Below are 23,394 nucleotides of genomic sequence, written 5' to 3' on the forward strand. Positions count from 1 at the left end.
AGGAGGCCGCGAGGCAGTGGCGCCGGCGCCGGGCGAGGAAGCGGAGCGGCCCCGCGGGTGAGCGTCTGCGGGTCGGGTCGGGTCGGGCGGCCGCCGCCTCGGTGCCCGGCCCGGGGCGCTTCCCCCGAGGCGGCTGGCGGGCCCGGGGGCCGGGGCCGGGGTCCGTGGCGCGAGGCCCTGCGCCTCCCGCGGGCCGGGGGCGGGCGCGCGAGCCGGGAGGCCGAGGCCTGCTTCCGCCGCCGCCCGACCCTCGGCCTCCGGGCCCCGCGCGCCGGGCCGGCCTCCGCCTTTGTGGGCCCGCGGCCGGGGAGAGGCCGGGCCCGGCGAGGCCTGGGGCGGGGCGCGGGGCCTGCGCTCAGCACCCCCGGGCCCCGCACCCCTGGGCTCGGGGCCGGGGCGGCGGGCGGCGCGCGGGGGCTGCGGGGGCTGCGGGGCGGGGGGCGGGCTCCGGCAGCCCCCAGCTCGCTCCAGGAGTTGGCAACTTGGGGGCCCGGCGCTGGCGCGCCGTGGGCGGGGCTGTTGACATGTCCCGCGGGCCCCGCCGGAGCCGGAGCCGGAGCGGCCGGGACCGTGCGCGGCGTCACGTGCCGGCGGGTCGGGGAAGTGGGCCCGGCCCCGCTTCTGGGGTTAGGCGCGGTGGGGACACGCGGGGGCACCCACAGGGTCGGGCCCGGTGCCCGAGGGTCCCCGAGCGCCGTCCCCGGACCAGGCACGGGCGTCGCGGCGGCCTCGCCACGGACGCCGAGCGGTTCCCAGGCACGTTGCGGGCGGAACCTGGTCCCTGGAATCGAAACCTCTTTTAATCACACAAAAGTAAACTGCCAGCTCCTCCTCCGTGAGGCCCCTGGGGCTTGCGTCCCTCTTTCTCCTTAACCCAGCAGGTACCACGGCATGAAACACCCTTCACTTACTCGAGTAAGTGAATTTTAAGGGGCACGCTCAGTGCTCTGGAGAGTCAGGGTTGTTTAAAAGCATGAATGGCGTGCTTGACCAGGTTCCACAGGGAAAGCCCCAGAGGTAGGCCGCGGCACCCCGCTGCCCCACAGCCCCGGCTTCTCAGCGCTGCCTCACCTGGTGCCACCTGCCCAGGTGCCAAGTAAGGTCCGCAGTCTGTCTCTGGGGCCGGGTTGGGGGGGTGGCCTCAGCCCTTAGGTTCCAGCACAGGCCCCGCTGTTCTTCCCTTGTCTTGGGGGCAGCTGGCTCTCTGATGGGGGGACTTGATGAGGGTTCTTAGAAGAGCTTATTCTCGGGTTTGGCGAGCACTGGCCCCTGTTCCCGTCCGGTGAGGACCAGCCAGGCTGTTCACCAGAACCTTTGCCCGTTTTAGGGCTCCCTTCAGCATCTCTTTGAAACACTTTTCCTCTTTATTATTATGATTCTTAAATATCTTCTGAGTTGGTGGAAGTACACTGTCCCTGCCCCCCCCCCCTTTTTAATATGTGTCTTAATTGATTTTTTAGAAATAAAGGAAGGGAGAGGGAGAGAGAGAGGAACATTGATGAGAAACATCAACGTCGATTGGCTGCCTCCTCCACGCCCTCCACTGGGGATCAAGCCCGAAACTGGGCGTGTGCCCTGTCTGGGAATCAACTGGTGACCTCTTGGTGCGTGGGATGGTGCTCAACCACTGAGCCACGCCGGTCAGGCCCTTTCCCCTTCTTTTAATGGGAAGGCTGGTAGTCCCTAAACTTGACTGCCCCACGATCCAGGGACACACCCTCAGGCGTCACCTTGCGCCCGCCCAGGGCAGCAGCTTGCTGGGAGTGGCGGAGAAGGGGTTTGGCCCCATTGACCTGAGCTGCAGCTGACTCTGGGCTGTGCCGTGACCTGGGAGGAAAAGCTGGCTGTACCGAGGACTGGATTCCTACTCATTTCTCGGTCCCCGGGGTTCCTTTTAATGGCCCTCTTTTTAGGGAACATGCAAGTATCTTGAGACTGCCTTGTTATGTAACTTCACCCCTCACAGATAACTCTGGTTGTGGTCAGTTAGGAAACTCTTGTGTTACTAATAGTGCATGTCTTTTATTTTGCTCATGGAAGTTCATTGCGCAATCTGACTTAAAAGTCGTAATATACTCTGAAGAAAAGGAAATGCTGTGTCTCCGATTTTGTGGCAGTTACTGTTTTCTCTCAGAAACATGCAGCCATGTGAAATGGGTTGGTGCACAACTATGTTGAAGTATGGTCCTTATTTATGTACAATCCGGTATGACCAGTGGGTGTGTATGCGTCTGTTTTAATACTTTGTCAGGGCAGACAGGGACAGGCAGATGACCCAGAGCTAAGATCACCTTCTGCTCCTTCCTGTCGGTTGCATCTGTGGTGGGAAGTGAAGGCTGCCTGCTCCAGTCCTCTGTCTCTCTCCCTCACCTCCCCCAGGTTTGGCAAGGGGTGTATCTGTGTAGCCTGGGTACTCTTGGAAAGGTATTCCTTTCGCAAGGGAGGGATTTGTAACACCAGCGTATGTCGCAGAAAGGGGGAACTTGTGTGTGACCAGATTGGTCAAAAGAGTTGTCCAGGTAGTAAACTGGGAACAGCAGCGGGACATGCGCGACGTTGGACCGACAGTGAACTTGGCATTAATGCTCTGTGGTTAAATTTTTATGCTTATTAGCAGTGAAAGCTTTAGGACTGAGGACACATTTTACTTTAAAGTTGGGGGTCTTCTTTGATGAGTCACACAAACATCAAATTTTACTTGCTTGGAGCAGTTGTTTTTAGGTGGCTGTTGGCATTGTTGATGTTTCAAGGGTAGTCGTACCAGGTAAAGTCATTTGAGGTTTTAGTTCTCGCATGGCACCCAGAGGGCACTGTGGAGGTGTTAGATCTTTAGGAAAGAGCACACGTTACTAGCTTTGTGGCCTTTTTTTTCCCTTTCCCCTAAATATGTTTTTACTGATTTTTACAGAGAGAAAGGAAGCCGGATAGAGACATAGAAACATCGACTGGATCGGCTGCCTCCTGCACGCCCCCTACTGGGGATCGAGCCAGAAACCCAGGCATGTGCCCTGACCGGCCATCGAACTGGTGACCTCTTGGTTCATGGGTCGAAGCTCAACCACTGAGCCGCACCAGCCAGGTGACCTTGAACACATCTTATATCCCCTCTCTGAGTCTCCCTCATATGGGGCTAAAGTGGGGATAACCATCCATTTGACAGTTATTGTGAGGTGGTTTTGTTTAAAGTAAAAGCCAAGTTCTACCGTGGGCTATAAGATTTCTGTCTGATTCTGCAGAATTCATAGGGTATTTATGTATTTATATTTCTTGTTTTACTGAGTTTATTGGGGTGACATTGATTAATAAAATTACATAGGTTTCAAGTGTACAATTCTATAGTACATCATCTGTATATTGTATTATGTGTTCACCACCCAAAGTCAGGGCCCTTCCATCACCATTTGTCACCCCTTGATTCTCTCCTACCTCCCACCCCCACTTTCCCTCTAGTAATCACTATAGTGATATCTGTGTCTGTGAGGGTTTTGGGTTTTTTTTTGTTTAATCCCTTCACCTTTTCCACCCAACCTCCCCTCCCCTCTGGCAGCTGCCAGTCTGTTCTCTATCTATGAGTCTGTTTCTGTTTTGTTTGCTAGTTTATTTTGTTCATTAGATTCCACATATAAGTGAGATCACGTGATACTTGTCTTTCCCTGCCTGGCTTGTTTTGCTTAGCATAATGCTCTCCAGGGCCCTCCATGCTGTCCCAAAGGGTAAGATTTCCGTCTTCTTTACAGCTGCGTAGTATTCCATGGTGTAAATGTCCCACAGCTTTTTATCCTCTCGTCGGCTGATGGGCACTTGGGGTGTTTCCAGATCTTGGCTGTTGTCAATACCACTGCAGTGAACATAGGGGTGCACATGTTCTTTTGAATCAGTGTTTCAGGTTTCTTCAGTTATGTTCCCAGAATTGGAATTGCTGGGTCATAAGGCAGCTCCATTTTTAATTTTTTGAGGTAACTGCACACTGCTTTCCACAGTGTCAGCACCCGTCTGCATTCCCACCAACAGTGCCACAGGGGTTCCCATTTTTCCACATCCTTGCCCAGCACTTTTTTTGTTTGTTGATTTGTTGATGGCAGCCATTCTGACAGGCGTGAGGTCGCATCTCATTGTGGTTTTCATTTGCGTCTCTCTGATGATTAGTGACGTTGAGCATCTTTTCATATGTCTATTGGCGTCTGTATGTCCTCTGTAGAGAAACGTCTATTCAGGTTCTTTGCCCATTTTTTAATTGGATTTTTTTTTGGTGTTGAGTTTTATAAGTTCTTTATACGGGTAGGTTTTTAAAGTAAACTGTAAGTCTTACTTGCTTTCTTTGTAAAACCGTGCCTTTCTCACCATTGGTGTGAGAATTAAGTGAGGTAATGCACATATATGTGTGAGTTCAGTGCATATAACAAGTACTAATAGTAATAGTTAGACTAAATTACTCTGTGATCTGTTAAAAGGCGTATTCCCATTTATTCACAACGTATGTATAAGACTTGGTTTTTCTTGTTAAGGAAGCCCTGTGTGGGAAAAGGGTGAGAGGCCAAGGGGACAGGAAAAATGGAAATAAAAGAGGAGTGAGTGGGAGTCCACAGAAGTCCGAATGGTGCCAGCTGCTAGAAGAGCGAGGGTGTCAGATGCTTACAGTGGGAGCCGCCATTGGGTTCCTTGGCCCTGGGTCGTGGTGGCCAGTTGGTGACGTGATCGAGAACAAAAAAGGTCCTGCACGGGTCCCTCTGCAAGGCCCCATGCGCGCGTGGTGCTGTTTTAACATTGTTTTATCACTCTTAACATCCATCACACTGAAGTTGTTTCTTAAAATTATTAAAAGGGCATCACACGCGGAGACTATGTTTGGGGAGCGGTGGCTGTCCCCTTGTCCCTGGGAGCAGACCGTTGAGTAGAGAAGAAAGAAAGGGGAGAAGAAAGAAGACAGGACCGGATCTCTGACGGCCCCGGAGACCAGCAGTCAGCTGAGCATCACTCGTCCCTGAAGCTGTCACTATGCCATCCTGACATTTCCCAGCAGGTAAGTGTGGTTGTCTGAAGAGGCATCTGCCTGCAGCAGTTTACTGCCAGTATGAGATTATATTTAATACACACACTTGTGTTTAAAGTTTTTTTCAGAAGGCAGAGGAATATATGGTTCCTATAAGATTTTTCATCAAAAACAGTTTTAAGAGTTTAAGGTTATTCTTTAGAACTACGTAGACAATAAGGTGTGTTCACCACGTGCTCTGTTTGGCGCTGGTCATGGTCGAACTTGTAGTGACAGCCGTTGATCTGGCCACACCAGAAACACGCTGGGTGGTTGAAGTGGCAGTAACACGCTTTTAAAGTACGATGCTGAAGTCCTACCCGGAGGCTTGTTACTTTGTATGATTCTCCTTTTGTGAAGTTGATTTTGATGTTCTAATAATGAAGGTGTTTGTTATTCAAGCTTAATTTTGGTTTTAAAGGAAATACCATCCTTTTGACAATAGACATTGATTTTAAAGTGCGCGCACACGGACACACACGCGCGGAATACCATTATTACCAGGTATCACAAACTTGAGATTACGGGTCAGACGTAGAATCGCATTAGGATTCTGATGGTTTGGCACATTTGCATTGCAGAGTTAGAAGGAACCTCCTGATCACTGACTGCTTTCATTCTTACCCAGATGATGAGGACTGGTTACATAATCTGCCCGGCGTCACAAACCACGTTACAGATTTCATAGTGGAGTCTGGTGTAGGCGCCCCTTCTTGCCATTGATGCAAGATGTTTTATTTCCTCCTGGGAGCAAGGGAGTTTGGATTCGTGTCTTCATGGGGGATGTGCCGGTTGAGCTGGCTCTTGGAGGGCGACCTTCGTTTGATTGAGAAGAACTGTAGATGACAGGGATGTTATCTCACATGAGTAAATCGGAGCTGTGTCGTCCATGTAGAGATTGTTTTCTCTTTGCCAAGTGGGGTTGCCTGCTTTCTGTTTCTTCGTTTGCTTCCTTGATTTGATACAGCCCATCCTCCTGGTGACTTCCCAGATAGGCGATGGGGCGGTCGTGTGCGTGTTTCACACCTTGACATTAGAAAATATTTATGCGCTCAACCTTGGATGTATAGTCCGGCTGGGTATAGATTTCTAGGTTGCTGTTTGAGTTGGTGGCAGCCTAACTCTGAAATTTCAGCAACAATAAAGGTGCGTTTCTCTCTTTCACCACATCTGCCGTGTGCCAGGGGCTCGTCTGGCATCTTCCCTGGAACCCAGCCTGCTCTCACCTGTGTTCCCTTTCCATCACCTGCTGCTCGGGCTGTCTCAGCAGATGCAGAGAGAGCTGACAGGTCACGGGCCGGCACTGAAATACTTGGTGCAGATGTGACACATGTCACACCTGCTCACAGTCCTTTGTCCAGAGCCAGTCATGACCCCGTGGGTGCCGAGAGATGTGGAAGCACGCCGGAGTCGCTGGTGGAACGTTGAAAGTCAGTTACCCTGGGACTTTGAAGGCTTTGCTCCGCCAGCTTTCAGGGCTACCTCTTGGTCGGTTGCCATCCGTGTCCCAATCATTCGCATGTAATTTCTTTCTCTGTCTGGATGCTTTATAGTACCTTTGTGTTATCTCCTGAACTCTAAAATGATTCCGTGATGTGCCTTGCCTGATAGTTATTTTTTCTTTTTGTATGGACTGAGCATTTGTTCCATGGATCCTTAGGCTCTGTACACTTGTATTCTTACTTTCTGGGAAAATGTTTAAAATTTCGTTCATAACTTCTTCCCCTTGATTTTTAAAATTTTCTCCCCTGACTGAAACTCTGTTGGATGTTGGACCTCCTGAATTGATATCTTAATGTTTTTAGCTTTTTTTTTTCCCCCCTCAATTTTTTACAATCAGCTTTTTAAAAAACCCTTTTTGGGGGTGTTTGTGATTTTCTCAGTTTTCCTTCTTTTGAATTTTAATTTTGGCTTTAGGAGTTTTTGTTTTCTAACTGTTCTCTCCCCACCTTTTACAATAAATAGCATATGACTCTTGTTTCAGATTTGTGGTCCTCTTCTCAGCAGGGTTGGTTGCCCCCTTCCAGCAGGCTTCGATCTCAGCGTCCTCCAGCGTCTCTAAGCCAGTTCACACTTGTTGCCCGCTTTCCATTTCTCATTGTCTTTGTGGTTTTGGGGGGAAGTGGGACAGTGGAGATGAAGACGTATGCATTTCATAAGGTCGTGCAAAGTTTTTTGTTCTTTTAATAGTTTGGGTGTGTTTTCCTTGCATTGGTGGATATAAAAGCCTTTTACCTTGGGGAACACTCACATCTAATTTTTTTCCCTGTTGGTTTTCAAAGAGTGGAAGGTGGAGAGAGAGACATCAATGTGAGAGAGACACATCCGTTGGTTGCCTCCCACACGTACCCCGGAGGGGGCTGGGGATTGGGCCTGCAACCCAGGTATGTGCCCTCGGCCAGAGTGGAACCTGAGACCCTTCAGTCCTCGGTCTGATGCTCTAAACACTGAGCAAAACTGGCCAGGGCTAAGTTTTCTTTAAATAAGGGCTTTCAGTGTGTCTCGGCTAGTGCTGTCATGGAGACACATCTCTGTCACTGAGCTCTGTGTGACTTAACACGAAATGTCTGCTGACCTGCAGTGGGCAATGTTAATTATTTTAGGTTGGGTCATTTTAAAGTCAAGAGATTCCATGTGTGGCAACTTATAATAAATGATTATATTTGACAATTATTGTTTTACAATGGATATAATGTTTTCCCTCTTGTAAGATTTTTATATCATTTGCTTAATAGGGCCGTATTATTAATTTGAATAGTTCTCGCTCCCCAGGATCCCCTTTATGTCTAAAGATCAGTGAGTGAGGTTCACATTTGCTCTTCATATACATTTAGTAAATCTTACGTGGATTGCTTTTTGTATCCCAAATCTGCTCTTCTCAATTTCAGTGTACTTACAGAAAATGAAAAAAGATGATTTTAACTGAAAGCTCATATTCTCTAATGCAGGCTGAACGAAAAACTCTTACATTCTATGCAGAATCATTTGAGTAGGTGACAAATTGCTTTTAAAATTGGAGCTTTTGTGTTAAGGTCTAAAGGCTGAGAGCATTCAAAACAGCTGTGTCACTTTTCAGTTTTGTTTTTTTAAAGATTTTTTTATTGCTTTTTTTTTTTTTTTTGAGAGAGAGAGAGGGAGGAGAAACATCGATGTGAGAGTGAAGCATCGATCAACTGCCACCTGTATGCTCCCTACCAGGTGTCGAGCCCACGACCTGCGCATGTGATCTGACCAGGAATTGAACCGGCAACCTTTCGGCGCACAGGACGACTCCCAACCACCTGAGCCACATGGGCCAGGGCACTTTTCAGTTATTTTTATGGGCAGGTTGCCTTTAGGATTTAAAAGTTTTTGCTTTAGTAGTTCAACATATTTAAGAGATTTTGTGTATAAAGGAATAACTTTAAATTTTGAAGAATGAAAAGTAACGACAGAACTTCATCGTTGTCCTGTTTGGTACAGCACCCCTGCCACAGAGTGAAAACAAGAACAGCAGACAGATCTTTGGGCCCTGCTTAATCATCAGTATTTGTCCGAAATTCTAAGAGGGTTTTCACCTGCTCGGTGGTTTGAACAGTGAGGTCATCTTTCTCTCAGGGGGTCAGCATGGTGAGGTTGTGTAGGGAATTTGCTAAACCATTGGCAAGTGCCTAGAAAGGTGTGAAAATAGGTACATTAAAATTTAATATGCACATATATAAAGACAGTGATGACTTGTTACGTAACTGTACTGCTTTTTAAATCCAACATGTTCAGATCCAAATTAGAAAATTAAGGAGGAGTGAGTTTATTTCATTAGCTATTATAAGCTGGCTCCATTAATATTTTATTTTTCCATTAATATCTTAAAGGGTTGAATTGATGAACACTTGTTTCATACTCAGTTTAGTAGGAGTGCGTTGAACACAGTTATAGGAAAAGATGCTTAGAGATGCCAGTGGAAGAGTTCTCTGCAGGTTTAATGGCTAAGTGTCTGTGTAGTTTTTTGTTTGTTTTGTTTTAAATATTTTTATTAATTTTTTTTTTTTTTTTTTTTTAATCCTTACCTGAGGATATTTTTCCATTGCTTTTTTCGGGGGGGAGGGGGAGAGACAGGGAGAGAGGAACATCAATGTGAGAGAGACACATCTATTGGTTGCCTCCCGCACAGGGCTAGGGATCCATCCAGAGCTTGGTTCTGCACGCATAAGTCTCAGGTATCTCTCAGACAGCCAAGTGGCCCTATCGAGAAGGGAGTGACAGTCAGTGGGCTGAGTAAATAGATAGAAACTCGGGAGTGGATGACACATCAGTGTTTAAAGCATGAGGAGTGAAGTTGCTTAGGGCAGCAGTGTAGATGGGGAAGAAATGACCGAGGTTGAGTGCTGGAAGCTCCAAAATTAAGAGACTGGAGGCCGCCCGAGGGGTGATGAGCTGTGTCAGATGCTGCTGGTAGAGCACCCGAGGTAAGGACTGAGACTTGATGCTGGATTTGCCGTGTGGACGTCATTAGTGACCCTGACAAGGGCAGTGTCCATGTAGTGGCAGTGTGGTTGGTCTCTGGTGTGGCTCAAGAGAAAATTGGGAGACAGGGAATGGTAGACCTCAGGTATGCATGATTTCCCAAGGTGCTTTGCTGCAGAGGGGATTGAAAAGTGGAACCTCTTTTCCACCCACAGCTGGTGGGGAGTGGGGGTCAAGACAAGTTTGTTTATACATGTGAGAAACGACATTTTTAGGAGCGACCCTGTAGAGTGGAGAAATGGTTGGGTGGCGAAGTTGGTCACCTGTGCAGGTGGAGGGTGCCTTTAGAAAGGTGTGTGCACGTTCACGGTGACGGGATGGAAACCCTGTCGCCAGGTGGTAGCAGTGGTGTCAGAGTTTGACGAAACAGGAAGCCGGGCCGTCAGCTGGGATTGAAGATGGGGGAGCAGGTGTCCTAGGTGGGAGGAAAGCTGGGAAATGGTCCACAAGAACAGAGAGAGCGAACGGACCAGGGGAACATAGTCTGACTTCCGGGCGGCGTGGAGGCTCCACCTGAAGTTCATGGTCGTGAGCAGTGAGACCCATCCGAGTGGTTGTAGGTTCCTGCAGCCACATTCCCCTGGAAGGGCCCAGGCGTGGCCCAGGTGGAGTGGGGTTTACCCATCGCTGTGGTTTGCTGAGAGTTTTCCGGAGTGAGAGTGGGGGAAAGGTTAGGGTTGGGGTTAGGTCTGTGCTGGGGAACGATCCTGATTGATCGTGGAAACAAGCTGAGGAAGGAGGGGGAAGGGACACTGAAAAGTTGGGGCTGTTACTCTTGTCTTTTAGACTCTGAATATTTCAGGCCACTGAAATACACCAACAAAATGTTAGATTTGAAAACGTTATTTTGGGTGGGATGGGAAGAAGGAGGCGACGACCTAGGTTCTAGTAAAACAAAAATAATCCCGTGCTCTCCTCTACTGACTTACATTTTTGTTTGGCCCTCACGGTGTAACTGGAGGCCAAGAAAAGGCCTCGCGTTTTGCTTCGATCTGATGGATTTGCTCAGCCATTCCCTTTAAAAAGGAACAAACAGGCCCACATACTTCATTCGTACAAAAACGCCCCGTGCTTGTTAGAGAATATTTGGAAAATAAAGTAATGGAAGTAATGTTTACAAAGGCTTCTCTCAACGGCCCAACTGTCGGTTCTGCTGTAGTTCTTACTGGTCCATTTTCCTCTGTATTCTTTCTACATAATCGAGACCACACTTTACATACGATTGTGTTTCCTGTGTTTCTGTGCTTAACAAACGAACAATATGAACTTTTCCCCATGTTATTTATAACTCTGTATAAATACCAATTTTAGTGGCTCGCTCCAGTCTCATTGTGTAGATGTGCGGATTTTGTTTCCAGTTCACATACTATTGGAACTTAGAATGCTTCTGATATTTGCGATTTAAATTTTTTTAAAAATTATTATATATACGAGTGCAGGGGACATTATGCTTTGGTTTCATATTATTTCTTTAAGATTTATAAAAACAGCATTATTGGGTTGCAGTGTGTGAATATTTTTAAGAGTTGCATATATCCAGATTATATCTTTACAACTATATGAAGACATCTTCATGTAAGGAGCATCATTATTTAGATAAATCTTTGCTGATTTGACTTGTGAAAAATCATTACCGTTTTAATTTGCACAGCTTTGATTCTTATGGGTGTCAGTATTTTTCTGGGAATGTGTTGAGCCAGTTGGTTACTTCTGTGGAAAATGCAAATTATTCCCTGCCTTACACATAACTGGGCACTAGATTAATCAAGGACTTGCATTTGAAAAGTACAACTTGGGTACTTTCCTGGGAAATAACAGCCCTAGCCAGTCTGGCTCAGTGGTTAGAGCGTCAGGCCTTGGGCTGAAGGGCCCCAGGGTCTATTCCGGCCAAGGGCACGCACCTTGATTGCAGGCTCGATTCCCACCCTGCCCAGGGAGCGTGCAGGAGGCGTCCAGTCGATGTGTCTCTCTCACATTGATGTTTCTCTCTTTCTGTCCCACCCCCCTTCCACTCTCTCTGAAAAGCAATGGGGAAAAATATCCTCAGGTGAGGACTGAAAAAAAACAAAAGGAAATGCAGGAGAATCTAATGCTTTCGAGTGCCAGAGGATTTCTTAAGATAATAGAATGGCAAACAATAAACCAAGACTAGCACATTCGACTAACATAAAATTAGAAACTTCTGTTCTTCAAGGTACCACAAAAAAAAAAAAAAAAAAAAAAGTCAGGGCACAAGTCCTGTACAGCTGCACAGAAAAGAAAGAAGATGAGCTGTGGGAACTGATGCGGAGAGGCTTCTGGGGGCCTGGAATGTACCTGCTGGGTCATAAATCTTTTTGTTCTATATATTTAGCCATGCGTTTAAATGATCTTTCCCACAGTAATAAAAAATAAATAAATAAAAACATCATTTAAAAGCCAACCGACTGTACGTCCCCACCAGCAGTGTGTGAGGGCTACGGTTTTCCACATGCATGCAGACGCTAGGGCTCGCCCTCCTCGTGGGTGGGCAGGGGCATCTCCTTGTGGCCTGTAGTTACAGTTTCCCAGTGAGCAGCACTATTAAGCACCTTTTCCTGTGGTCATTAGTCATTTATATATGTCTTCTTTGGTAGAAGTTCTATTCCAGTCACTTGCCTATTTTAGAAATTGGGTTGTCTTATATATATATATATATATATATATACACACACACACACACACACACATATATTATGGGTACAAATCCTTTATCAGATGTATGATATGCAGATATTTCCTCCCAGTCTATGACTGGTCTTTCTCTCAGTGATGTATTTTGGAGCACTGGAGTTTGGAATTTTTTTTTTTTTTTTTTTTAATATGTTTTTACTAATTTCACAGAGAGGAAAGGAGAGAGAGATAGAAACATCATTGAGAGAGTAACATTGATCGACTGCCTCCTACACACCCCCTGCTGGGGATCGAGTCCACAATCCTGGCATGTGCCCTGACTGGGAGTCGAACCGTGGTCTCATGTACCCTAGGTCAACACTCAATCACTGAGCCATGCCAGCTGGGCATTAATTTGGGATTTTAATGAAGTCCAAAGTTGAGTGATTTTCAGGAGTAAGTTTCTTGGTGGGTGCTGTTTGTTTCTGAAGTGCTGACGTGGTTACCTTGGGCCGGTGGCCCGTCTTCAGAGCTCCACTTACTGGGAGGGTTTATCAGCCTCTTGGTTCCATCATGCTAGACGTGGATCCCCTGGGTGTGTACTTTTCTTATGCCCAGGTTCAGATGAGAAAACGGAGGCACGGACGCCCCAGGTCCTTAGGCAGTGGTGGCTGGTCTGAGCTCAGGTCGGGTGGCTGCAGAGCCGTGCTCTGGATCACCGGGCTCTGTCCCCCGTGGCCCGTGTCACGTTCACACGGTCCAAGTGGTGTCTCTGAGCATGCTCCAGCGGTCAGCACTGTGTCTGTGAAGTTCCTAAGGTGCAGTTTGCTCTTTAAAATGGAGAGAAAGGTAGTACCTTCCAAAGAGAGTTCCTGGGGAGGGTTCAAGAAGATCCATGTGCATTCCTTAGTATGCACGTGGTAACTTCGACCCTTTGATGGGGAGGGAGGGTGTGGTGGTGTTAGTAACAAGTCGTAGCAGGGGCAGGAGCCTCCCCCCTCCTGGTGTGAGTCGGGCATCTCAGCGACGGTAGCACCCTAATGTTCCTCTTCCAGCCCCTCCTGTGGTCCTCTGCGAATGCCTGCGGGCTTTCACATTCTGTACTGGAGCCTCAGGGCCTGCAAGTATTAGGACGTGATTTTTCATCCTGTGGTTTTGCTGTGGCGGCAGCTATCTCCTTATACTTTTCAAGGGAGTGCGGCATTTTATCAGTACCGAGACCAGCATGCGACCTGGAGTAATGAAATAAGGCAGGCGAGGGAGGCACAGAGGTGGGCTCATGTCACGGAAGTTTACAGAATCGTAGTGGACGGTGAGTGCCACTTGGTGACTCGGTGGCAAGCTTGTGAGTCAGGTGTTCGGCTGGGTAAGGTGTGCATGCCTGGCGCCCATGGGCGCAGAGCCACCGGAGAGTCTGAGTGTGGTGAGGGAGGCCAGAGACTGAACTGTGAGTGTGAAGCCCATGGGGGGAGGCGGGGCGTGGAGGGAAGACCGAGTCATGGATTAGAAGATAGGAAGAACCGAGGCCGGTTTGGGGAGCTTTAGGGAGAAGGGACCTTTGACCCCGAGGGCATCAGAGTCCTGCTTCTCCTGACTCCAGGTGGCTGAAACACACACACATCCTTTTACTTGCACTGCCTCCTTTCTTCTGTGAGTGTGGATGGGGTGGTGGTTCTGTAGTAAAATAAAACCTGCCCAATGGTTACAGAACCATCTGATGTAGAAAATACGTGGCTCCTGGGCCCCCAGATCCTGTTCTCTGGAGGTAATCACGGATCCTTGGATATTCTTCTGGACATTTACTGTGCTTATTTAGGCATATGAGTATGCACACAGATGGGGTCATTCTTGCATTTTGTTCTGTAGCTTGCTTTTTTCTAACAGTGTATCTTGGACCTATTTCTTTATATGCAAAGTATTTCATTGTATTGGTGGATTATAAACTTACTATACAAGTCCACTGCTTTTTGATGTGTATTATTGTTGCTGTTTCTTGGAAGATATTTAGGTTAAGTCCACATTTTTCCTAAAATGAATTAAGCAGTAAAAGTCTGTGTCGTGATTAAGTGGGCTCGTTCTGTAGAATCAGTTGTGTGATTTTAGGCTAGAGCCTTAATCTCTGCCTCATCTTCCCCATCTGTGCAATGGGAGCATTACTATTGTTACTATTACTGTTTGCCGCAAGCGCCTATTTTTATGCATGTATATACGTATATGTATATTAGCCTCATGTGGACGAGACATTTTTTAAAGGGCACCACATACATGAACACATTCAAACTGCACAACTAACTTGAGTGATCAGTACTGTTATTCCTAAGATCGCACAGCTGTTAAATGGTGGAGCTGGGATATACGTGAACTCAGGCCTTCTGGTTCAACTGAACGCTCCCGCTGTGTTACACGTCTGCGTGCGTAGTACTTAATTGTAGCGTCATGAGGATTAAATGGGACACAGCATATTCAGATGACTTCAGCCAAGGCCCAGCACCTATCGGGTCAATACATGGCCTATTTTTACCAGCAACAGGCCAGCACTAGGTAAGTGATCAAGCAGTATTAGCCTTTAAAAAAAACAGTGCTGGAGGAGCATTGTTTTCCATAGGTCCTTGTTTTGGCATTAGCCTGTATCCAGAGGACAGATTCCTAATAGCATAATCACTTGGCTAAAGCACATGTGCATTTAAAGTTTTAATAAGTATTTCAAATAACCCTCTGCAGCTTGTACCGTTTACGCTCCGGCAGTTGGTTATGGGTGCCCAGTTTCCCGTACCCTTGCCAGCATTGTTAGCGGTGCAGCGTTTCAGGCTCGCAGGTGAAAGATATTATCTCGTTTTGTTTTGAATTTCCTTTGCGGTGAGTTTTTAGAGTTGAGATGCAGTGAGCTTAGAGGTTGCTGCGGGGCGACTCGCCCCGGGCGGTGCACTCTGCTCTCTGTTCGCGTCCCTCAGTCATGGGACCGCCGCCACACCCAGGAGTCAGGACAGTTCCCTCGCCCGCCTGGACTCCTCTGAACGACCGAGAATCTCCTGGGTGGCGACCGGCCGCTTGACTTAGCTTTCCCCGCCCGCTTGTGCCGTCCTCTTGCCTGTGGCCTCGCCTCCTTTGCTTCTCTCCCTTCCTGTGTGACCTGTCCACTTGGACATCCCGCCCGCGTGCGGACAGGATGGCGTGCCTTGCTCTCCCTGCTTTCTAAGCACACAGCCTGCTACAGAAACAAATCTTTTGTCCTGTGTGGTGCAGTTTTCCTCCAGTCTGTCTCTTCGCTTTATGACAGTTTTTGGCAATCTAGAAATTTATAAATTTTGCTTGATTAGACTTGTCGATCTTTTTCTTTACGGATTGAAGGTTTTATGTAATAATGCATGGAAGGGCTTTCTGCAGCGCGAGATTTTTATTGTCCTATTTCCCCCAAACTTTTATTTTAATGTCTGCATCTTTGATTCCCCTGGAATTTGTTTTTATGTAAGAAATAAAGTAAAAAGCCTTGCTGCCCCCTCCGCTCCCAAACGGTGGTCCAGCCTGCTCATCAGTTTTTGAGTAATCCACCCTCCCTCAGTGGTGCAGCAGGTCCGTCGTCACATGCTCTTTTCATGTGTCTTGGTCTGTTTCTTTCCCTCCAGCTTTAAGCTGTTACCATGTGTTTTAAAGCCTTGGGCAGCTCATCCCCGCTCAGGTGCCCCTTAGAGTTTTTCTCACTGTTTTCATCGTTTACATGTCAAAGTTTGCTTCACTATCATTTTGCCAGGTTTCTTGCAAATTCATTGTTGGTGATTTCTTGACTCTTGAGTTAGTATTTTGACAGGAGCGAGTTGTTTTATCTGAGAGCAGGGTGCGTCTTTCTGTGTATCTATAGAACAGGAATGATCCTCTGAGCGAAATTCTTGACGTGGCTTCAGATTTCTCAGCGCAGCTAACTTAAGAAACTATCACTTGTTGATTTTTGGTGTAGTATCACGGAAGGATACCCACAGTTGTTGTGAAAAGGTTATTTTATGCAACGCTCCTCCCTCTTCCAGCTCTTTTTACACTTTAACTGGCACAACGTATTGGAAACTATTGGAACCTACAGCGTATTGGATGCAGACCCAGACGTGAGAGTCGGCTGTCTTCAGTCAGACAGTAATGCAAAAAAAAAAAACAGTGCCACTCTGCTCGCTGAGTTTTTATTGTTTGGAATTTGTATTTATTTTTCATGAAAATATTATTTATGTTAACATTAATGCACATGTCATTTTAAAATGAACTGATAATTCATTTCTAAATCTTCTCAGTTTTAATGTCTAAGAGGGTAAATTTCAGTAGGTGTAACCCACACAGACAAAGCTGCTTGTGGTCCTCCTCAGTTTTAAGAAGATAAAGGGGTACCAAGTCCAGAAAGTTTGGGAGCCACTAATTGAGCAGTAGAATGACCAGCAGGGCAGCCTGTTGTAGGGGAAGGTGAGTTTTGGCGTCAGCAGCAGGATCCGCGATTTCCTAGTGGCAACTTATTTAACTCCATTGGGCAAATTTTAATCTTTCAGACCCAGTCTCCTCGATTGTAAAAGGACAGTGAAGATGCTGTTCTGGTCACTGGAGGTTAAGTAGTTTGATGCTGTTTTTTAATTTATTAGGTTGTTACAATGGCTGCATGACTACATCCAATCAATTTTTTAAAAAGAGATTGTGAAGTTACTTAAAGAAGTTATCTTCTGCCCACAGGTGTAAAATATTCGTGTCTAGAACCTTTTCCCGTGCAACGTTGTACACATTTTCAAGCATATGTGTAAACGTAAGATTTTACCATCAGAAAAGCGGTGAAACTAATTCCGAACGTGTACCCAGGCATGCTGAGACAGATGGTGATCCTATAGAGAAGGCATATATTTTTAGACGTGCAAACAGAAAAACAGATACTCTTAAAAATCCCCGAGTAATCTTTGCCCGGAAAATGAAGGGAAGAGAATATGGTCATATGGCCTAATAGAACGTCTTGCCGTTCCTCATGTCTGGAACTGAGTCTTGCTTATTTAATGGTCTTATTGAATTGCATATGGGTTGGTCGTTGAAAAGGAATAATCAGTCAGGTAGGTAATTACCAGCCACTTTTACTCGGGTGATCAGCCTCTCGCTTTCTATGAACTGGATGCAGTAGTGGGAAACAGAACCACAAGACCCCAGATTTAGTGAGGGTGATTTACATGTGAATGTGTGTCACTTGGGAGCAGTCACATAACAAACACATCAGTGCCAAGGTGCCTGTCATTGTAGAGCAGTGTTCTCATTCAGTTCACTCCGCTGTTCCTTTAACACACATTTATTTAGCATGCACCTTCTTTGGGCCAGGTGTGAGCTAGGTGCTGGGTATAAAGTGTTGAGAAAAATAATTGACGTAGTCTCTGCTGGCATGATAAATATTAGTCAAGTAATTATACAAATAGGTCTGAGCATACACACCAGATGGAAATTCTAGGCAGGAGAGATACGCGGTCTTCTGAGAGCCTTCGATCGGGGGATTTCACGTAGTTAGGAAGAGATGAGCTGAAGCTTGAACAAATTCATCAAAGAGGAGAGTGAAAAAACATTTCAGGTCAAAGGGCCAGTAGCTTAAAAGTTCTGTATTGAGAGAGACTGGTGACTCTGAAGCTTTCAGTGTAAATGGAGCAGAAATCAAGCCAAGAATTGGACAGACTGTGGAGGGGTCATACTATGGAGTTTTATAACTTGATCCTAAATAATGTTAAATTAACTTTATCCTAAATAATGGTAACTTATCTCTTAAGGCAGGGAGTGAGGGGGGAAAGTGGTCAGGGTGTCTCATTACCATACCTGATTAGAAGTGCACGTTTGAAATTCGTTAACTCATAATTACAGGGCTCCTCTTACCCCCTTGGTCAGATCCTGTACTCTTGGGAGACATCAGTGGCCAAAGCAGAGTTACAATCCCAGCTTTTGTAAAGCTCATGTTCTTTAATATAAAGACAGCTTCTTATTTTGAATATAAAACCTATACTGTCTATTTGAAAGGAGTGACTTGCCAGCTAAAGTACATTGTCATTATATTACCTAATTTTTATGAATGGCCTTATTTTTGTAGGAAATCCGACTCACATGATGCAGACACATTACACATATTTTTACCAGAAAGCCTATTTGCTCAGTTTTGCTTGCTATTTATTTCCTTGTCTCTTACTATTTCTGTTGATTTTTTTTTTTTTACAATTTCAACATAATTTTGTATATATTGTTATTCCCAAGTGAACCGTTCATTTATTTTACTTTACTTACATCTTATATACACTGCTCTCTAATGGCAGGTAATAATTAATCATATATCAACAAAATATCTGAATTCTATTACATTATGTTTTTATTTTATTTTATTATTTTATTTTTTTAATATGTTTTTGTTGATTTTAGCGAGACAGAAACATCAATGAGAGAGAAACATTGACTGGCTGCCTCCTGCACGCCCCCTACTGGGAATCGAGCCTGCAACCTGGGCATGTGCCCTGACTGGGAATTGAACCAGTGATCTCTTGGTTAATGGGTCAGTGCTCAACCACTGACCCACACCAGTTGGGCCACACAGTGGTTTTATATTTACAAATGTACCTATCCCAACCCCAGCACATGGCTTCCTAGTCTTGTCAAAAGACATTAGATACTGGAATATGTCTTACTTTAAATATAAAACCCACACTGTCTGTTTGAAAGGAGTGACTTGCCAGCTAAAGTACATTGTCATTATATTACTTAATTTTTATGAATGGCCTTATTTTTGTCAAACAAATAATATATGTTAATAAATGTTACATCTTTATGCTTGGGAAGAAGATAGAGGTACTTGGATAGCTAGTCAGTCTAATATACAGTAATGTTAAAACATAACTGGTGTTCCAAGGTTTATATATGTATTTTATCTTTTACCACTTGCTCAAAAACATAGGACATGACAGACTTTTTGAAATTGCATCTTCCTTTTTAGAGGTGACATTGCTGATCCCCTGGTAGGTTGTCCGATCTGAGTGGTTTTTTCTATAAATGAGTTCACGTAGATTCTGTCTACACAGTAAGCAAATTCCATCTATAACTAAAGTAAACATTTGTAAGACACCTCTCATTTCAACTCCTAACATGTTATCTTCTATATTACTAATGGGTTTGTAGTATAACTTATCCATTGATCGATCTCCCTCTACTGGACCATGAGGTCATAAACCCTCTGTTATCTGCATTTCACCACACAGTACTGGGTGTGTAGGGCTTAGTAGACGCACAGGGAATTAACAAATGTCATCAAGATTAGAACTGAAGTCTCACCATAGAAGACTGGTGGGTGGGGAGTCAGAATCTTGCTCTTAGTTAGCATTTTGCTGTAGTTCAGGCATTGCTCTTGTGACATTGTACTTTGATGGTTGCACCAACTGCAGGACGTGGCCACAGAGGGAGTAAAACATGCGTAGTTTAAACAAAATGATTTCTGTGATCGGTTAACATAACTTAGGAGGCCAACATGTTTTCCTCTGAAGTGACTCTCAGGTCTCTACAGAACTGAAATTCTATCATGTCAATGATGGAACAGTGTACAGAAAAGTTTAGAAATTATGTTTCTGGATACAGAAATAAAAATTTGCCATTGGAAATTGCGGAAAAAAAAAAAAAAAGAGCAAGACATGCTAATTCTGGACCTAAGTACTGCGACCATCTTCCAGATAGATGTCTGCTAGCCGTGCCCAGCTGTACGCCGTGCCCAAGGTGAGGCTCGGGGGTGCAGGCGAGTGGACTCGTCGGGAGAGAGCCACACTGCTGGCTCTTCCCAGATAGTCTATCACAGATTGTGGGATGCCTTTTTAAAAATTTTTATTTTTCATTTGTACAGATATTTAAATTTTAAATATATGTATAAGTTGTTGAGGAATCCACTATGTTTGCTTTTCTCCTGGTTCAGCCGAGTTCTGCCACCTCCAAGTGTGTGCTGTTCTTGGACACAGACTGGTGGCCGGGCCCTGCGGGAATTAGTGCTGAGGCTGAGCATTTAGGAAAGACCAGAAAGAACTCTGACCATGTCACGTGCAGGAGACGACCAGAAGCAAGGAACAAAAGGACATAGGTAGATTAGGGTTTGCTCGGTAAGTGTTACGAAATACTCATCAAATGCTGGTTGCATGGTCGGCCCGGGTCTACTGTGCTGGGTGAAATGGAAAAAACCACCGTTCTGATGGACCTGACCTTATGAACATACTCGGACGCCTTGTTCAAAAGCTAAAGGATTGAGACTGAGTAAAATAAAAGTTTTGTGAAAATTTCTTTAATGCAACCTTTTTTTAAAAAAATGCATTTATTTATTTATTTTAGAAAATGGCCCCGAAGGGTCAATGAAGCCGGGAAAATGCACCGACGCGGCGCTGCCCACGGCCTGTCCTGATGTTCGAGGGCGACACACCAGAGAGAAAGTGACCCCCTTGGATTCCGTCGCCCGTCATAATGAAGAAGATCAGTCTCAAGACCTTCCGGAAATCGTTCAACTTGACCAAAAGTAAAGAAGAAGCGGATTTCATGGTGGTCCAGCAGCCTTCGCTGGCCGGCGAGTTTGGAAAGGAAGATTCCTTGTTCGGCGGCTGCTATGGGAAGGACGTGGCCAGCTGCGACATCAACGGCGAGGACGACAGAGGGGCCAAAAACCGATCCAAAAGCGAGAGCCTCATGGGCACGTTGAAAAGGCGGCTGTCGGCCAAGCAGAAGAAGGGCAAGGGCGGCCCCCCGGGGGGCTCCGGGGATGGCGAGGCCTTCTGCTCCTCGGCACCGATGGTCTTTAAGGACGTGAGGGCCCAGAGGCCCATGCGCTCCACCTCCCTGCGCACCCACCACTACAGCCCCACGCCCTGGCCCCTGCGGCCCACCAACTCCGAGGAGACCTGCATCAAGATGGAGGTGAGGGTCAAGGCCTTGGTCCACTCCTCCAGCCCCAGCCCAGCCCTGAACGGGGTGCGCAAGGACTTCCACGACCTCCAGGCGGACGCCGGGTGCCAGGAACAGGCCGGCTCCCTGCGGAGCTCGGGGTCGCGCCCCGGAGACCTGCACCTTCCCCTGGACGAGCCCGTGGTGCCCGTGGTCATCGGGCTCCTGCCTCAGGACTACATTCAGTACACTGTGCCTTTGGAGGAGGGGATGTACCCGCTGGAAGGGCCGCGCGCCTGCTGCCCCGACGGCTCTTCTCCCATGGAGGTGTCCGCGGGGCCCCCCCCGGGCGGCGGCGCCTTCCCCGAGGACGGGAGTCAGGGGGACCCGGAGCTCGGGGTGGCCCCGGAGATCTTCGTGGACCCGGCGGTGAACGGCCTGCTGATGGGCACCACGGGGGTCCTGCTGCAGAGCCCCGGGGCGGGCCGCCGCCGCCACCACCACCACCACCACGACCACGACGACCAGGACCAGGACCAGGACCCCGAGGACGACGAGGCCCCCCCTCCGCTCTCACCGTTGCTACCTCCCCTGCAGGCGAGTCAGATCCAAAGGAACTTGGGCGGGCTGGCGGGCGCCCCGGCGCGCGCGGCGGGGCCCGAGGGCGTGCGCTGCCACTTGAACTTCGATCCCAGCTCGGCGCCCGGGGTGGCCCGGGTGTACGACTCGGTGCAGAGCAGCGGGCCCATGGTGGTGACGAGCCTCACGGAGGAGCTGAAGAAGCTGGCGAAGCAGGGGTGGTACTGGGGCCCCATCACGCGCTGGGAGGCGGAGGGCAAGCTGGCCAGCGTGCCCGACGGCTCGTTCCTGGTGCGCGACAGCTCGGACGACCGCTACCTGCTGAGCCTGAGCTTCCGCTCGCACGGCAAGACGCTGCACACGCGGATCGAGCACTCCAACGGCAGGTTCAGCTTCTACGAGCAGCCCGACGTGGAGGGCCACACGTCCATCGTGGACCTCATCGAGCACTCCATCCGCGACTCGGAGAACGGCGCCTTCTGCTACTCGCGCTCGCGGCTGCCGGGCTCCGCCACCTACCCGGTGCGGCTCACCAACCCGGTGTCGCGGTTCATGCAGGTGCGCTCGCTGCAGTACCTGTGCCGCTTCGTCATCCGCCAGTACACCAGGATAGACCTGATCCAGAAGCTGCCTCTGCCCAACAAGATGAAGGACTATTTGCAGGAGAAGCACTACTGAAGTTGGGGGGGGGGGGGCGTGGGGAGCCCCCCGCGTGCGCGCGTCCTGTGCGCCCCGTGCGCGCCCCGTGCGCCCTGCGCGCGCCCGTCCCGTGCGCCCCGCGCGCCCCGCGCTTCGGGAGGAAGGGAGAGAGGTTGGGATCCAGTTTACAGGCGGGCAGGCGGGCAGACGGACAGACGCCGGCCCGCCCGCGGCCGTCGGGCTCCCTGCGGCCCTGCTGTTGCAGTTTTCCAGCAGGAGAGCCATCGGTGTGTCTCTGGGTTGGGGGAGCGTCGGCGAGGCGTCCTGGGTTTACTCTGGTTCTTTCTATAAAAAGGGAAGTCTTGCGGTGTTAGAAGTGTGAGTTCTCTCTCATCGACGTGCAGAATAATCACAATGTGAATGATCAGATTCTCCTTCCCCCTCACCCCCCCACCACGTGGCCCCGTCCTTTGCTGCTATCCACTGTGATTTTTATGCATTAAAAGCACATTTCATGTGTGTTCCACCCTGAGTAAAGCCGAATGACACGTAGAGAGTGGAAATTGTCATGTCTCTTTTAAAAGGGCCCGTTTTCAAAGATTGCGTGGAGCAGAACACACACCCCCGTGTGGTGAAACACAAGAGTTTACGCCTACACTGAAAGCGATTCTGTGTTTTTGTTTTTTAATCTCATACTTGAGAAAGATTCATTTAGAATTATGAATTGACGTAATCTTGGGTACTGGAACTCGAACCTGCGACGTTATCTTTTACAACACTCATTTCTAAATTATTTTTAAGGCTGTGCTGGGTTTTTTTTTTGTTTTGTTGTGGTTGTGGTTGTGAAAATTTAACTTTTTCTGTTGCCTCCGTTTTCATCTTGTGGTTTGTCTGTTTTAATAAATGGCCTTACATGAAGAAATCGCAAAGAAATGCGTACCACCCGTTTAGAAATTGTTGCCTTTTCCCGTCCTTAAGCTCTGGTACAAATTGGCATCACATACAGAGACCCGTGGAACTGGGAATATAAAGAATATTGAAGAAGTGCTTAGATGGTCATAGTCTCCGGTGATAGCAGCTCTCTCTGTGTTATCTCTGCCTGCCTTTGCTAGAATGTTCTGCCTGTGATTTCT

The 23,394-nt window shown here is 47.6% G+C and overlaps 1 protein-coding gene across 3 annotated transcripts; it reads left to right on the forward strand.

The window, feature by feature from the left end:
- SOCS6 (suppressor of cytokine signaling 6) lies at positions 1-22,318 on the forward strand. Of its 3 annotated transcripts, none has more exons than XM_087818598.1 (4): positions 1-57; positions 2,909-3,079; positions 4,823-5,020; positions 20,501-22,318. In XM_087818598.1, the coding sequence occupies exon 4, from the start codon at positions 20,630-20,632 to the stop codon at positions 22,298-22,300; it is 1,671 nt and encodes a 556-aa protein (XP_087674724.1). In that variant the 5' UTR covers positions 1-57; positions 2,909-3,079; positions 4,823-5,020; positions 20,501-20,629; the 3' UTR covers positions 22,301-22,318. The 3 variants fall into 3 exon arrangements, with proteins under 3 accessions (XP_087674724.1, XP_087674726.1, XP_087674725.1); XM_087818600.1 differs by lacking the exon at positions 1-57 and adding an exon at positions 871-915; XM_087818599.1 differs by lacking the exon at positions 1-57 and having other exon boundaries at positions 2,434-3,079.
- The last annotated feature ends 1,076 nt before the right edge of the window (positions 22,319-23,394 follow it).

The sequence above is a fragment of the Miniopterus natalensis genome, chromosome 7 (genome assembly GCF_054644295.1).
Source record: "Miniopterus natalensis isolate mMinNat1 chromosome 7, mMinNat1.hap1, whole genome shotgun sequence".
Taxonomy (NCBI): domain Eukaryota; kingdom Metazoa; phylum Chordata; class Mammalia; order Chiroptera; family Miniopteridae; genus Miniopterus; species Miniopterus natalensis.